Below are 17,234 nucleotides of genomic sequence, written 5' to 3'. Positions count from 1 at the left end.
AGCTTTGGGCTTTCATACTTGTTTGCTTTTGCACTATGATCCTGGCCTCATTTTTCACTTCCCCTGTACTTATCCCATCCCAAAGGACTAGATCCAGGCCAGGAATATGCTTAGCATATTGCTTCCAAATTAATTTATAAAGACTTTAATAGTGATCTGACAGAGGCCAGGAACTGCTTATGCCTAGAAAAGGGAATACACCGTTACACCAGTGATGACGGTGAAATAAGTAAAAGAAAACTTGGGTCAGTCTTGCTCAGACCGAATGCCAGGCATTCCATTAAACCTGCTGTTGGTTGTTTTTGTTGTGGTTGGTTTTTTTGTGTTGGTTTTTTTTTTTTTTTTTTTGTATTCTGTTTCATATCAAGAACACAGTACATTTTTAGAGAAACAATACCTTTACTACGAAACCATGTAAATGATTATATACAAAATAGTTATTGGAATTTGGTTTTGTACTGTCGTGACAGTAATAACTAGCTGCCAACATTTATTTACGTTTCCTTAATACTAGGTACATAACACCACTGATCAGAGTAAAGGCAAATGCAATCCAGGCTAAGACGAAGGAATAGCCATATTGGCCTTTAGAAACTTCAATGGCATATTCAATGCTCTTGTGCAGTTCCTCATGCCTATCTGTGTAAATTGAAGCTGCAATCATAACGCACAGACCTGGAGGAGAAAAATACAGCAAAGGTTAGTAATGTTAGATAATATCAACACGTATAATAACCATCCACTGACGCTCGTCTGACGGCTGCTTCCAGCAGTGTCTTTTTGCAAACACTTATTTTCCATCTGGAAATGAAACTGGGGGCATTTCAGGACATGCTCTCAGTTTTTTTTGGCAGGGAGTAAGTTTTAAGTGCTGTTGCATATTCATGTAATTTGCAATGAACACACGATGACTCTTAACATCTGGATAGTTTTAAAGACTAACAAAACTTAAGGAAGTACCTGCCTGCAACATTTGCAGAGTTACTTAATTTGATCAAGATGCTCAGAATATTAGATTCTTTCCCTACCAAATTTTTACTTCTGAGATGTGATTTTACCCATGTTTCCACTGCCTAAACAGTACAGAATTGAGCAGTTCCATGTTTAATCATATATGCAGGACAAGCTATGATCTCCACAGCCCTACACATTTCTAATACAGCTCATTCTTTTTGAAACCTTTTTCTCCTTCACTTTCATACTTTCATGTAAACATCGTTAAAGTCACAAGTGTTGAAAAATCACTCACATGACAGGAGCTGGATAATAGAGGTTAACACAAATCTTTCTCCTTGCTTTAGACGGAAAAGTTGAAGAATGAAAACCAGAAATGCCACACAGCAGAAAATAGTAGATAGGACCATGGAGGCCTGAACAGCCTGAATTGATTGATATTCTGCAAAAACAAAAGCAGCTTTGATTAAAAATAGCTAAAGTAACTCTTGATAATAAAACATACATATATATATATTTTGTAAAGTGGGGCAAGTTAGGTTGTACTGTACATTAATTTATCTATGTTACAACTTCAGATTGTGTTCTCATTTTCTTTCCCTTTTACCCTCATGCCTGTAAAACAGCGTATTTAGGTTCTTCTTTTAAAGTTCAGTTCTGAGAGGCGAGTTCCATCACTACAGAGCCACTTCTTCACCACTTCTGCCTGATCCAGTACTTTAAATGTTCTTTGGCACTTATTCTTAATTGCTTGTGTTTAGTCCCTCATATTGGGCTTTCAGTGTACCTAACAGTTCTTTCTGCTCTCCCATGAGAAAACCTGTAAGAACAGTTGCTTTTCTAAGATGGCAATCCAGTATTGAAAAGTTTAGAAGACATGAGTAGTTAGAACATACAGGTTTTTAAACAAGTATATTCTTGCCCCTGTAAAGTTTATGTTGGTTTCCCCTATCTCCTCCTAAAGGAACGGAGACATATGCATGCAGAGATACTCACCTCTGAATTCAACAGTAATAGGTGTGCAGGTGCTATTATTTGTGGCACATGCACTCCAGACATCCGTAGAAAAATTATCTCCTACCCACCAGGCCTGCAAAATAAAAGTAAAGGTACATCCACTGGAACAAACATCTGTTCATTTTATCAACCTTTCAAACTAAATTTCAGATGTAATGAACTTAAAAGCATATGTACAGGCTAGGTCTCAAGAAAGAGAGGGAAAGAAACATGTTACTCTTCCATATTTAGAGATGGGATAGGAAGCCAACAGCATTAAGAATTGGAAAATACTTCTGCCTTCCCAGTAAAGAACTAAAAGCTTCAGTGCTGCTGCTTGAAATCAAGGCTTGGGAGGTAATAAGCAGAAGAAAGAGACCAAAGACCTTTCTACATTTTTTCTGATAAATTTGTACTGAGTCATGTACTGACCATAAATCTGAAGGCTGCATGTTATCTGTTCGATTTTGGAATAAAGGATATTTCTTTATTATTCATTTTCATCTTAAACCCATGTGAAGTGAGAAAGGGACTAGATGGCAACCCTGAAGCACAAGCAACTTTCTACTACTCAGACAGAAGTCTTGGACATTCAAAGATTGCTAACTCCATAAGATACCCGTCTGCAACACCAGGGGGCCCGGGTTCGAATCCCCCCTGTGGAGCAGGGGGTAGAAGTGCTGCTCTGCTACACAGAGGGCTCGAATCCCGGGAGTTGGACTCGATGATCTCTAAGGTCCCTTCCAACTCGCACAATACTATGATACTATGATACTATGATACCCAGATGAGCTATAATTTGTTCATCCAGACCTCCTTTGGAATGTAAATTCCCCTAAGGCACGGCACTTTTTTTAACTCATGGGAAACAGCAGAGTAATAAACCAAGAAACAGAAACCCTGTTTACAAATTTTCTGGTTCCCGACACTGAATAAATTAATCTCAACTAACGTAGCTGTGCTGTCAATGTGCAAATGCAGTTTGTGCACTGTGGCATCTGACTGGAAGTAACAGCAATAAATTAAGATCTCACTGTCATATTTCTATTTCAGTGTTTTAACTTTTAATGCAAAATACTACTACGGTGACTGAACAGATTTTTTACAGTAGCCTGGGAAATGCTGCAACCACTCCACACAAGTGGCATTTCCTCAGGAAATCCTCTCCAGCTCCAATAGCTGGAGCTCCAATACCCAGGCCTCAGTTTTGAGTAGTTTCTGGAAAAATATGACTTTTAAATATGACTCCTGCAATCATCAACTGCTTAAAGAGACATTCCAGAAACCTCACCACATACTGGGCAGCTTTGCTACAATACAGGATTAAGGACATCATTGTGTTACGATGGTATCTGTGTACGTCAGAGTAACAATGGATTACTGCGTTAAGAAAAAGAATTACTTTCCCAATATGCACTAAGCCATTCATTTTCTTGCTGTCAACGTGGAATAAATTATTTTTCAGCTTTGAAGGCTTTTTAATACTTTGAGAGTGATTTTCTTACCAACACAAAACCTATGTAAGTGCTAAAACCAAGCAGAAGCTGGTTGCATAGTTTGTTACTGCTTAAAAGTAGTTAATGACACAAAGCAGAGCGCATGGTTTTGGAATTCTGTAATCCTTTGTATGTAACTGACCTGAGCTAAGAATAATTTGCCTGTCCACCATCCTAGCTTTCTAAATATTCAAAGGAGCAGGACAATAAAACTTGATTTTAGTGCTTTTAATTAATGACTTACTCCAGAATATCAACTACTTGGCTGAAAAATAACGTCAGTTCATTCAGTTTTGCAATGAAGAGTTGTGGATATCACATCGTTTCACTGAGAGCATAGTGTTTGGAAAGACTGTGAAATTCAAACCAGCTTCACTGAGTGAGGTAAAGTATTTCCAGTCGACTTTTTTTTTTTTTTTTGAATCCTAAAAGCCTGTGCACTCATTTGAACCTCTCAGAGAAAGAACCCAATGCAGTTAAGAGTATCAATCATTGTGCCAGCTGTTTTGGGAATAAGTCATTCATATTGATAGCTAGATGTAAACACTGGAAAGTAATCTTTCTCTTGTCACAAAAGTAACCAAAAGACATTGGGGGAAAAAAAAAAAAAAAAAAAAAAAAAAGCCACATGATTCCAAAACTTTGAGCTGAAATTGCTTCAAGTGAATGGAAACTAATCCATAGCAGAAATTATCCTTCTCTGAGGTTGGTCTGAAGAAAAGAGGCCAAATCTATTTTCAGTTGCACAGTTTTAAGTGTTATTTGGAAACAAACTTTAGGATAATACGATTTTTTTCTTATACAAACACTTGTTCTGATAATAAGTTGGTGGAAGACTTCTAAGGCTCGAAACACATCTAGAAAATTATCTGAAACACGGTGAGTAAAATAAGATCATATAAAGCAAAGCAATAACTGGGTGCTAGAGGGACAAGAAGAAATGACACTTACATTGTCAATAGTTGAGATGAACAACAGCGCTGCTGAAGTTATGTGAAATATAATAATGAAAGCCAGAAGAATCAACATCCTTGATCTGAGGAGTATTTAGTTTGAGATAAATCTGTTATAAAGAAAAAAAGATAGTAAATGATTGTTCATTAAAAGCTGTTAATTGATCAACCCATCATTATACTACTTTGCTGTGGCTGTGAGTGCTCACAGTCATTGCAAGCATATTTCAGAGCACAATACCATTAAAGAGTTTGAAAGGTTGTATGTAGTTTGGCTGCAAGGCACGTATTCTTTCTCTGGAGGTAAAAAACTTCACTAATCATGCTTTATACCAGTATGACAGCTTTCTGTTTGTTACATGTGATATGGAGCTAGCACCACTAGTGTTTAAATGAATCTCAACTTGAAGTGAAGCCAAGAGGTGTGTTTGTGTAATATGCAAGTGGGATGGATGCAGTGAGTAAACACAGAATTTCTTTCTGCAAGCTTCTCCAGCAGAGATATAAAGCACTCTTTCATGTTGACTTTTAAAGAATTACTTTTCAAATGACAGCCTCATTTGCATGCTATGCCAGAACTTCCATTGGCTTTTTGGTAAGGTCTTGTTTCAACCATGCTTTTAAAGTAACACTCATAAGTTCCTTTTCAATGTTTCTCCCCTTCCTTAACTTTGGAAATTTCCCCCTATGTCAGATGACCACATATTTGTTACACAGCAAATACATGGAAGAAAAGGCAAATATTTGAAGACTCCGTTTTTGCTTATCTAACCCTCTCTCCCTTACTGTTCTTTCTAGATTCACAAGTCACACGTATGATGAGCAATGCAGATGGAGCGGGTAATCAAATAAAAGGATTCTTTGACAGCATTTTCAAAGAGAATAGCAGCTCCACTGGCACTGCCATCAATCCAAAATACAACTATACTCTGCAAAAACACCCTGAATACAGACTAGAAGTTCCAGATTAATCCCTTACTGTCCACACTGCATCATATTTTGCTGCAGCACCACGTTACAATGAGCAAAAAGCCAAAAAACATACAGGTGCTTATGAGATAAGGAAAACTGATCTGATATTTTTATTTCTGTATCAAACTTGAATGAGTCTATTGGAAAACTACGTTGAATCCTAAAACAGGGAAAGCAGCTAGTCCAATTTTTATTCCGATTTTCTCCATTAAACTTGACTTGTCAGTCATAACAAGTAACAGAAGCGGTAACTTCCCCCACAGAGCCGACTCTGCTATCTGAGTCAGGATCTTCTGAATCTAGCAGCCACATTGTGCTTCTAGAAATGTCATTCATGGCTGCCTACCGAGACTTTCTTGAATGAAAGGCAGGAAGAAGGAAAAGAAGCTATTTTGCGGGTTTGTGTAATGCCACATCAAAATATCTTCACTGTAAAATGTACCAGTCTTCACACAGCACTCTCTTGTCTTGTGGTTAGGATTTTCTCAGTTTCATTTGTTCACAGATAGTATCTAAGCAGACAATAGTCATCTGCCATATAAGGAACAAGAATCAAACTGCGCTCTTATTATTTTAAGGCTAACAATGCATCTTATTACATGATGCGTCATAAAATAAGAGAGAGAGGAAAAAATGTAACCTAATTAAAACCAACCTTGCAAAATCAAGACTTGCCAGCCCAGAACTCACCAGTTTTAATCAACTGAATGGTTTTATTTTACTGCTGTCAGCCATAAAGAGCAGAGTTTCAAACAGGATAGATAAAAACAGGCAGGAGATGAGGAGACATATGTTTCTCCCAAATAAAGCCAAGATTAAATGAAAGAGCATTGTATTTTGTTTTCACACACACACAAAGGCAGTAAGAATAGCCTGATGCTTCCCAAGAACCTTCCTACAAGTCATATTTAGATAACTCCTACTAACTTGCTGGCAATGGCTGCTTTCCTGAGCTGCTACATCTTCTCAGCAGATAGGGCTACAAACACCACAGATACGGACATTAAACACTGTGGGGGAGCTAGGCCAATTCCAGATAATTCACATCAGGGAAGACAGCAACTTGCTCTCCATTCCCAGAAGAGCACAGACAGATCTGCAGGCTACAGTCACTGCTGGCAACCTCTTCCTATGGACAGCAGATAGAGCGTAAGGTTCATCCCAGCCTGAGTACGGAATAACAAGGGGAGGGTCTTCCAGCTGAACCCACACGTCTTGGCACAGGAAGCACAGAGCAGCTCCTTCCCCTGAAGTCGCAGCCAGCAATGATGAAGATGCTCTTCCAGTATCTGCATCCCACTCAAGGCAGACAAGACGTCATCTCTCAGCACACCTCATTCAATCACACTCTTTATTCAATTGTGACAAATCTGGGATTTAAAAGTTTGTTTTGATTACTCAATGTTCTTCTACTCTCTAAAAAAAGTTTTCCCTTCACTGGCTCTCTGAGTCCTGTCTGCACACCTCTCTCAGAAGCAGGCAACAACTATCCTCTCTCATGAGCTGGCAAATGACAAAGTCATGTTTTTTTCATGGAGAATTTCTGAGAACACCGTTTGCATTAGCGTTCAAAATTCTTAATGTTTTAACTATTTATTACTAACCAAATGCTTTAGTAGCATCCTATTTCTGCATGCTAGCTGTAAGTCTCCCTGATTTTTATTCACTGTTCCTCAAGGGTTCTTTCTCTTCAGGCTCCCAATTAGTTCCAGTTGTTCCAGCAGCTGAAGCTTGCCAAGCCAGCAGCATTGCCACCTGGCAGTGTGATCAGCATCTGTCTTCTGCCTCATCTGCAAAATGGAGAGCACCTGCAGGAACAGATCAGCCTGCACCACTGCTTAACCCGGTTGACCTAATTCTGCTCAGCAGAAGCACCAACAATTCAGGTTAGATGAAAACCCTATCTTTCACATTTAATTTATGTAGCCAAGAAGACGCTGTTTCTTAAAAGTAGTTGTTAATAATAACAGAAAATACCTTTAAAAAAAAAAAACACATATATTTAATGCTCTAACACTTGGTAGTATTGTACGTGAACAAGAATCTACAACAACATTAAGAAGATGCACAGAAATGATCAGATACCTCAAAGAAAATGTTAGGATCAATGTGCGATGTAAAAGAGGATTCTATAATTATTGTTGTTTTTTTTTTATTTCCTATTTTTTGCAGAATTGGAAACAATATCCTACTCAGCCACTGTTTGTACATGCTGCCATGGAAAGCTTTCTTGCTCTTCCAGGATTCTTACTCTCAAATTGCTCAACTTTCTGTTTTTGAGGGAGAAACATTCAATCCATGTTTCCCAATATTTCTGTATCGTAATAAGCAAACACATTACAACACTGACTCACTTCTCACCGTCTAACTCCCCCTAGTCACACCAACTTTAAAATAAAGTATTATGTTTATTGTCCGGCAGTACAGAGCTATGTCTACATGAATTTCTTTTGCTGTTCAGTAGATCAATCAAGAACAAAAACTCTGCCTTGATAGCTCTCAACAGAAGGTTTTATCACTACCTTACAGCCCAGATGTGATCTCTGCAACCCATGCTTTTCTTTCTTCCCATGTGGTTACACTCTACTGCCAAGATACGGCTCGTGTTTGTGCATACTTAACTTCTGCAACCAGAGCACCATGTACACAGCACAGTTTATCCTGCACTCATCTGCACTGAGAAAACCAGAGCTTATCCCTAGCTCTTATTTCCTAAGATCATTTCTTTGTATCATACTCAGTTGAGTCCACACATGTAGAAGATCTCAGCCCAGACAGTCCTGGTTCATGTTCCCAGAAGCAGGATGAGAACAGCACAGAACAGCTCCAACTTCTGCACACAGCATGGCTGAGGTGTGCAGGCTGCCAGTCACCCGCAGCTGGTGGGCAGAAAAGGCACACCCAAAGCAGGGGCAGATCTGGCCAAACAAGTCAGCATACCTGCAGCCTTCTGCCCTGAGATCTTTCACTGCAACTAGCACAGCAGGTCCTGGGGCCATCAATAAGAATTTAATTCAGCGAACTTTCTTGAGGTCACCGCTGTAAAACTGAATCAAGGCAAGCCTTAATTGCCAATTCTTCTGTCCCTTGGTGCTATAATTAAGGCTGTATATGTGAAGATAGAAGAAAAATCTTGTATACTGGTCACATGAAAAGCCTGTCATCTTGTGATGCATCATAAGATGTTTGGATCTACATGATAAGTGCTTCATTCTGCTCAGAGTTCCTGTGCCACGTCTCATGGTGTCTCATGACAGAGACAGAGAACTCAGGAATCAGTGCATTACCTCTAACCCTGCCTAGTATTCTCTGGTTTATATGGAGGAGAGTGATACTGTAAACCTTTTTCTTCCTTTTTCTTTTATCAAATACAAATTATTCTGTTTTTCTTGTGTGATTCTGAGAACTGGAACCAGAAGGAAACTAAGTTTAAACAGCAAAAGTAGCAAAAGCTTTGTGGGTTTCAACGATGCCTAAATATCAAACAATATAAACAACAAGAAATTCAGGAAATTTAACACAAAGGAAATAATTACACCAGGTGAACCAACCCACTCCAGTTTCATTATTACTTCTGCCTGAATTAATCAGGAACACCAACATTACAGGACAATTTACCGAGTGATATTCCTTAAAATAAGGCAAATAATATTCAAGCTTATATTTTGCTCCTTCAGGTTCTCCATGCTGACCAGCACATAAAACTGGGCACCACAGCACTGTCTTTAAGCTTGACTCTCTGCTAACTCACATTTTTTCCAGCTATTTCTTTGTTATGCAGGAGGCTCCACTTTCCTCCCTGCCACCACTCGCTAACCTGTTGGTGAACCAGTTACGTAAATTTTAGTGACGCCTGTTGCTTGTTCTCACCAGCTGCTCTTTCATTTTAGGGATTCTGGATTAAAACCTCAATATGCCCAGAATATCATTTGCTTCAGGCTAATTCTTCTAATACAAGTTACACTTCTATTTTCAGCCTTCAGTGGCTTGTGAAATACTAGTGCCCATGACTGTATTTATGTTACTCTGACCCTACTCATAGTCTGCAGTATCTGTACATTGCTCCATCATTTGAGTAATTCCTGTTGGATCACTTCATTGTTGGTATTGTTGCCAAGGAGTTAAGCAGGGCAGCTGGCATGTGCTGGAGCTGCCTTCCTACCTGCTGCCATATCTCTGCGCAACAAGTCTGAAATGGATAAGTCTGAACTCTGCTTTTGTGGATAATACGCCGTACAGCTACAACAAGGATACGTTCTTAGGTAGTAGGTAGTACAATGGGTAACCTGACCTGAAGGACGTTTTGGTCTTTAAGTGTCTTGAAGGATCTCCAAGGACCCTAGATGACCTACTCCATGCTCAGGGGTAGATTTTACGTAGAAACTTCTCACTTATGATTCCAGATACTTTTCAAAGTCCTTCATTACAAAACAGGGAAATCAGAAGGAAATGAAACAATGTTGCCCACATGCAATGACTTAATGCATGCAAAAATAATAAAAATAGGAGAGTAAAAATGAGTGGCTAGAGTTTGTTTTATGTGGGCTATGCTACTTATGGCTTTTCAATTCAGTGCGAGAAAATGAAAATAGAATCACTCTCCAGACCTAGATTTTGTGGTGCACTTGCAGCAGGCTGTCTTAAAACCCAGGAACTTCAGCTCAACTAAAACACTCCATTTGTTGTATTTTGACAGCGAAATACAGAAGCTTGGAGGCCAACTGGCAAGATACGGCGCTGACTTAGTTTTTGTCCAACTTCTTTCAGGAGATCTTGCCTTGAAACCAAAGCCCCAAGGTCTGCTTTTTCTGTGCACCTGTACCTTTCTAAAGCCTTTTCTTTACAGCATTTAAGTGTTGCATGGGACTATCTGAAGAACAGTAAACTTAGAATGAAACCCCACGTCCTTTGCCTAACATTCACCTACATGTGAGGGGATCCTGAAGCAGCATTTCAGCCCTTAGAACAAACTGTGCTTACCAGTTAGGTCATCTCTCCTCATTACATCTGTGCTATTAAGCCAGAACTTCAAAGCCTGGGAAATTATAATTCTGCTATCCCATACATTTCCAATCAAAACCAAGAAAAAAAAAACTGCAGTAAAATAGGGTAACTAAACTGCTAGCTTTGAGTACAAAGAAATTGATGCTTCTAATTTCTTAGGAATGTTTTTAATAAAGTTTAGACCTAGGGATGGCAGCGTTGCCGCCACTTCTGTAACCATGTCAGTCATTTATTTGCAAACAAGTTCAGACTGGGTTTAGACTTGCCCTACGACTCCTTTCACTATGACCTTAAGTATTGCTGCTTGAACTACAGAACAAAGTCACTGTGCCATGAAAGCCATTGTGGGCAGATAGCAAAGCAATCAGGCAGGGCCTATGGGAAAACACAAGCACAATGCCTTGCCACAGGGTGGGGAAGTGGCACTCACAGGGAAAAAGAGCCTTCTGACATACCTGAAAATCCTAAAACAGTCTTGAGCTTAAAAGATTCAAGATAAAGTTATTCAAATACTCCAGAAGAAAAAAAAAAAAAAAAAAAAAAGAATAAGAAGCCCAACAGCCACGATGTGCTGAGAAGGTCATTTAGAAGGTAAAAAGCTGCAGTCACAGAAACCAGCTCCCTATGCTTGGTGGACAAAACCTTGACTGCAGGTACATTTGAACAGTACACCTCAAGCATTCATCCTTTCAAAACCTCTTTTTCAGTGCTTTTGTGTGTTCCGCAGGAAGATGTGTCCTCCTCAAGGAGCACAAAGCAGCACTTTCTTCACAAGGAAATCTTTAATATATTCTTCATTTTCCACTAAAAGCACCATGTAACTGTACTTTTCCACTAGGCAATCATAATCTGAGGTTTAGCCAGTTCACCATGATCCACACTGGTATAAGGGAGGTGGCTGTAACACCAGCTCTTAATTCCCATCAAGGTTGTTGCTTGTGTCCTCCACCATCTGCTCATCCACCTTCAGTTTATGCTGAAATAGTCACATGCCTTTGGAGAAATGCTAACAAAAACTTGTCTTTAATGAGAGACGCCCCACGGCAGCAATCTGTTCAAGAGATCTGTTGTACCTCAAGAGGTACCCACTGTTTGGGAAAATCCAGCAGTAATGTGGAAGAAGGAACTGCTCGTATACTGTTGGTTTTGGTTTCTTACAAAATATGCATATATTCTCATAACTTTCAGAGAGGCATTTAAAAAGCACTACAAAATACCCTGAATTACATATAGGTTGAGCTTTTTAATATGCTTACAAAACAGTGAAAAAAAGCCCACAGTTTCTTACATGTGAGGACACATAGAAGGGAAAAGAATAATGTAACCTAAAGATGAGAACATACAGGTATAAATCAGGTGTGAGCACATTCAGGATGGACATAATCACTCTCAGAGCTCTCAGGCTCTGTAGAGCAATCCGCTCCAAAGAGCTGTGAGGTCTGGCCTTGTGAAGGTGCCCTCGGGGCCCCCGCTCCTTCCCACATTCAGCAGAACTGGTCTGGAGCAGCCAAGCTCAGCACAGGTGACAAGTACATCCCTGCTTCCAGCACCAGTGAGTGGGCGACCTCATGAAGCTGGGCAACAACACAAGAGCACCAGTAAAGCTTTGTCAGCTGCAAGACGTGCCTGGGAACCCACTCCTGCAGCAAACAACTGAGCCAAGGTGTGGCCGGCCTCACCCGCACTCCATCACCACATGGCCACAATCTGGCACTCAGGCTGTCCCCACTCAGTACCTGTCGGGGCAAGGAATTACAGACCAAGTGTAACACAAGACCTCCTGATCAGGTTGACAGTTTAAATGTATCATTGGTCTGATCCAACAACAAGCAAAAAGAACAAAAAACCAAAACGCACCTGCAGCATTAATTCTAGACAATAACAGATCTCTGTGAGCAAATCTCAGAACCGGGGTTTGACTGACTACAGGCTCCTGCGTATCCAAAGATTAATCCAGATACAACAGAACAGTTTGAGTGATTTATGCTGTTCCATCTAATTAACCAACAAACAAAGGCAGAAAAAAGTCTGTCTTTCCAGATTGAAAGTAATTCATTTAATTCAGTAGAAACGAAAGCTGATATTGTTTTAACTTTGGCAGATGCTTTATGGAAATTGCTAGCAATTAAATGTGTTACATTCACTGTTGTAAAATTTTCGAAGTGCTTGTTTTGATTTGGCTATGACTTGCTCTGCATTGAGGAATTTTACTTTTAGTTATTTCAGAGTTTACACATCACCTACCAAGAGTGTGAAAATATATCCCTATTGACTGTAGAGCACTTGGCTATAAAATGAGAAGAGCAAACTCTTCCTGTATTACTACTATTTTTGTTTCACAGCAACGTGGTAGCATATAACTGGTCTTAATACTCAACCAACTAATCAACTTTCCGAAGGCTGTTTTTACATTCTAATTTGCAACCAGTGCAACTGAAAGTAAAGCTTAAGGATTGCCACATGAACTTTACCAGCTCAGGTAGGAGCATTTCCAGCACCTCTTCACTGCAGAGTTGCACTCACCAGTTGGCTGCTTTTCTGCACTCTGGCTGCTCTCTGGCAACCGAGCCCAGCCAGCTCCTGCCACTGCCTGCATCAGCCTTGTTCTGCCCCACAGCCCTTCCCTAGCCAAGCTGGCTGCCCACACAGTGCCTGCTGCACCGCAGGCTGACCTCCCAGGTAAAGGTTCCATGAAGCATTCTAGCACATGATAAACTGGGCAGGCTCACTCTCTTTAGCCCCACGTTAGTCTCTTCCTGCAGTCTCCAGACTACAGTTTGTTTCTGTGTTTGAATTACATTGCTGATTTGTTGCTCCCATGCATTGAGAACTGTCAGCTTTAGAGACCAAGTGAGTCTGTAAACTGACTAAATAGCTCAGCAGCTGCACACACATCTCAACAGGGATATGTGGGTGCCTTGGAAGGTCCCTTTCTGCCTGAATGGGGGGGGTGTAAATTTCACGTGCCACTTAGCACCTGGTTAGACACTCATGCTTTCTGTCTGTGCAATTCCAGACACCATGTCATGTTTAAGAACTGGAGAAGTCACCCATAAATGTATGTCCCATAGCCATCTCTAAGGTGTGCCTGAGTCAGCCCACTTTCTGCCCAACCTACAGCCTCCTTTGAATATCTCTCCACAGCCAGAGGGTTGTATTTTGAGGTCACACCCAAATTATGAGGCTTCACTTGGCATGCACATACCGTCATTAAACCTGCCCATGAAACTTCATAGACAAAATAAAAAGGCGTAATTACATTTTCCCCATTTGGTGAAGAAACATGAATTCCTTTGATGGATGAATTCAGGCCATCAGGTTTTCTCTTGAATCCCACCCAGCAAGATCTATTTTCTGAAAATTAAGATGCTTATCTTCCTGATGAAGTCACGAACACAACCTGATGTACTGAGATACATTCTACAAAATTATCTCCTCTCTAAAATACTAATGCTTTCAACAAAGAAAGCAAACACAGAGCCCACACCACAACAATCACTGGTTTGCTTTGAGCATCCAAAAAAACAAACAAAACCTAACAAATGCTGAACAGCTCCATGCATGGAATTCCTTACTGCTGTGGCCCCTTTGAGACCAATGTGATTTCAGTAAATGCGTTCCTTTCTCCCTTCAAATTTGTCTGCTTTCAAGCAGTGAGTGTATCTTTTACATAAAGTGTTTGGTACACTTCAGGGTAAATCTCTTTCTTATCAGTTCTTGAATAACACGGTGCCTTATTCCACCAGGTCTTCTTCCAACAGGAAGATGGCAGCAGGACCCAGAAAGTGCATCTTCTGCTGGCTAGCAATTCAAGTGGTCCTGTCCCCAGAGACTTACTTATTATCTCTTTAACTAAAAGCATTCTTGTAGTAATTTATGTGGTGGTGTCATGTCTTATAGGATATTCAAGATATAAATAGGACTTGAAATCTAATTGGAAAATCAGAACATATACAAACCACCAAGGTGGAAAAGGAAGTCCCCTGTGCTGCCAAATGCTTAATTTTTAAATGGGCTGGCAAACAGCATTAAGACAAGAGATAAACTACAACTTATGTGATTAGCAAAATCTGAGGAAGGCCTTGCTCTTCTAAATATCCATATGGGACTACTCAGTACAACGGTATTCTGATCATTCTAAGAACTTCAATCCCAAGATGGGAAACAACCCTGAGATGAACAACACCATAAAAGAAAAGTCATGAAAATGATAAAGACACAAAGCAACTGTGAAGCAAGAGGTGCTAATAAGTCACGAGGCAACAAATGCATTAACCAGCAGTTGGTATAAGATGAAGCTGGTGATGTTGATTTCATTTAAGCTGTGTTTGCCAGAAAGAGTAACTTCAGCATCTGAGAACTGCAACAGAACTCATCTGAGAGCAGGATGTTTCAGCAGCCTCCAACCTTGACTGGCTCTGTGTGTGGAACAATTTCCATTATTAGCACGAGCTTTAAATCTGTGTAAGCAAATAGAATACAGTGTCTTTCCTCCCTGGCAGATCCACAGCATAATCAACACTGTTTGGGTGCTTACGATAGAAGTCCTTCCAGAGACCACAAACAAAGAATACACCACCAGCAGTGTCATGTCTACTGGTATTAGGTTTTTATTTTAAATTATACCAACAGACTGTTTTCCTTCCCAAATGAGTATGCCAACAAGAAACTGGTCATCTTGCTAGAGATTTCATGATATAATTGTATTTCACTTTGAGTCGATGTTGATTACTCCCCGGCTGGCAGAATAATTCCTAGTTTCATCAGAATAAACCTGGCAGGGTATGCAGCTCACTTGGTAAATCCAAGTCAGCCATGCAGCTGACATGATACAAACTGTGCATTCAACACAAAGGATCAATCTTCCTCCACGTACCCATTCTCCAGGTCAATTTTACAAGTTCACAAATGAGTGCAGAGGACAGCACCTCAGCTTCAGCAGGAAAGCAGGCTTATTTTACATAGCTAACATACCAGCCCTGTATGTATGGAGTCTGAAAGTAAAGGAAAAGAAAGAGCTTTTTTCCTTTTTGATGGAGACCAGCCAACCCTATCTGTTTATTTTCAAAGCTCCTACAGAACTCCGTGAAAATGTGCAAGAGTTTCTCCACACACCTGTAATGAAGTCAGATACTTCTAAGACGCCCAACTGCAACAATTACTCATCATTTACAAAGTATTCCCGGGGAAAAAGAATAAAAAATAATCCAGCACCACTCGAACAAATCTTTCTGCCAAGAGTTTAACGAGGAGGCCGAGCTGAGGGTTTCTCGGTGGCAGCAGACTGAGAGCAGCTCCGGGGAAGCGAGCTGAAGCAAGGAGGCAATGGGAGCTCTTCCTGGAGATGTCCAAACAAGGAGCTGACCTCCACAACTCCGTACTGAGAACAACCCGCCTTGCTGAAAGCCGCCTGCCCGGGGCGGGCATCGAGCTCCTGGCTGCCAGCACCGCCCTCCCGGTGCCACGGGGCTCTGCAGCCACCAACAGCCCCTCTGAGAACGTCGGAGCGGCTTTTTGAAACCGTGGTGGTTTGATTCAAGCGGAAAAACGCCTAACGCTGACAACTATATATATATATATATAAAATAAATAAATAATAAAAACCCCTAACTTCACAAACCGAAGTCTGTGCTGCGTCGGATATAAAAGTTCTTCCACTAGGGGGTGTTCAGCTGCCAAAAAGAATTGTTAACTGTAGTACACGCAAACTCCACTCAAATCACATCAACAAGGAAAAAAGGAAAAAAAGAAAAAAGAAAAAAAGAAAAAAGGGAAAAAGAAATAAAGAAGTGGAGGGGAGGGGGTAGAAGGAAGAAAGAAGAAAGGATGTGAGGAGAGGGTGAACTCAGGGCGGGCTCGGGGCAGCTCGAGACATCGCGGCCGGCCGCTCCCTCAGTGCCGCCGGGGCCGCGCGCCCGGAGCGAGGAGCGGAGTGGGGCGGCGGCTGCTCACAGCCATAGCCAGCATTGCAAGCGGCGGCAGCCGGGCCCGGATAGTAGTAAACAAAGTCCCCCCCTACCTCCCCCCCCCCCGAGACTTTTTGATTTACTTGTAAATATTTTCCGGTTTTGGTTTTTTTTTCGGTTTCTCCGTCCCCTCGCTGGCACAGCAGCTCCCACAGCCCCGCGTCCCCCATCCCCCCCACCGGCCGCGGTACTCACGGGGCGCGGGGGCCGGCGGAGCTCTCCGCGACCGTCTGGCGGCGGGGCTGTTCCCGCCCTCCCTCCTGCAGAAGTGATGTCAGACGAGGGCTGGGAGTGGAACGAAAATAATTGTCAAAAATGCCCCTCATCCGCCTGCAGAGGCAGAGGTGCGTGTGTGTGTGTGTGTGTGTGTGTGTGTAGAGGGAGGGACGGGGCGAGCACGGGAGAAACTTTTCCCCGCCCGCCTCCACTCCGCCCCGCGGCCTCAGCAGTCCCGTGAGCTCGGCCCCGCCGCCCCGGCCCCGCGGGGATGGCAGTCCGGAGGCGGGCGCGGCACCTCGGTGGGAACGGCGGCTCTGTGAGGAGCTGCTCTGTGAGGAGCCGCCCGTTCTCCGTCCCGGGAGGGCACGGTACGAGGAGCTCCGGGTCCCGGCAGCGGCTCTGGAGCGAGAGCCATATTAAGGCAGAGCTTCCTTCGTGGAGACCGTACCTCCGCTGAAGTGGAGCTCGCAGAAATCTTGTCTTGAATAAGGAGAGCTGAGGCAGGGTTTAGGAAGCCATCTCCATGCACTTCAGGTGGTCCCGCTGGTGACCGCACACCTGACGAGTTCTGAGGAGATTTGGTCTGCGCCATCGCTGCTAATAAGTCAGTCCTGACCCGTGTCTGTTCCCAGCTTAACTTTCACAAATTGCATGACAGAATAGACAAAATACTG

The 17,234-nt window shown here is 41.8% G+C and overlaps 1 protein-coding gene across 2 annotated transcripts; it reads right to left on the bottom strand.

Moving 5' to 3' along the window:
• Positions 1-348: 348 nt before the first annotated feature.
• Positions 349-16,734, bottom strand: EMP2 (epithelial membrane protein 2). 2 transcript variants are annotated; one of them, XM_072349327.1, is made up of 5 exons: positions 16,425-16,550; positions 4,398-4,509; positions 1,951-2,044; positions 1,250-1,396; positions 349-675 (listed from the first exon to the last, which is right to left on the bottom strand). In XM_072349327.1, the coding sequence occupies exons 2-5, from the start codon at positions 4,473-4,475 to the stop codon at positions 491-493; spliced, it is 504 nt and encodes a 167-aa protein (XP_072205428.1). In that variant the 5' UTR covers positions 4,476-4,509; positions 16,425-16,550; the 3' UTR covers positions 349-490. The 2 variants fall into 2 exon arrangements, with proteins under 2 accessions (XP_072205428.1, XP_072205427.1); XM_072349326.1 differs by having other exon boundaries at positions 359-675; positions 16,537-16,734.
• Positions 16,735-17,234: the final 500 nt, after the last annotated feature.

This window comes from Excalfactoria chinensis, chromosome 14 (genome assembly GCF_039878825.1).
Source record: "Excalfactoria chinensis isolate bCotChi1 chromosome 14, bCotChi1.hap2, whole genome shotgun sequence".
Classification (NCBI taxonomy): domain Eukaryota; kingdom Metazoa; phylum Chordata; class Aves; order Galliformes; family Phasianidae; genus Excalfactoria; species Excalfactoria chinensis.
This window is presented reverse-complemented; position numbering and strand designations above follow the sequence as displayed.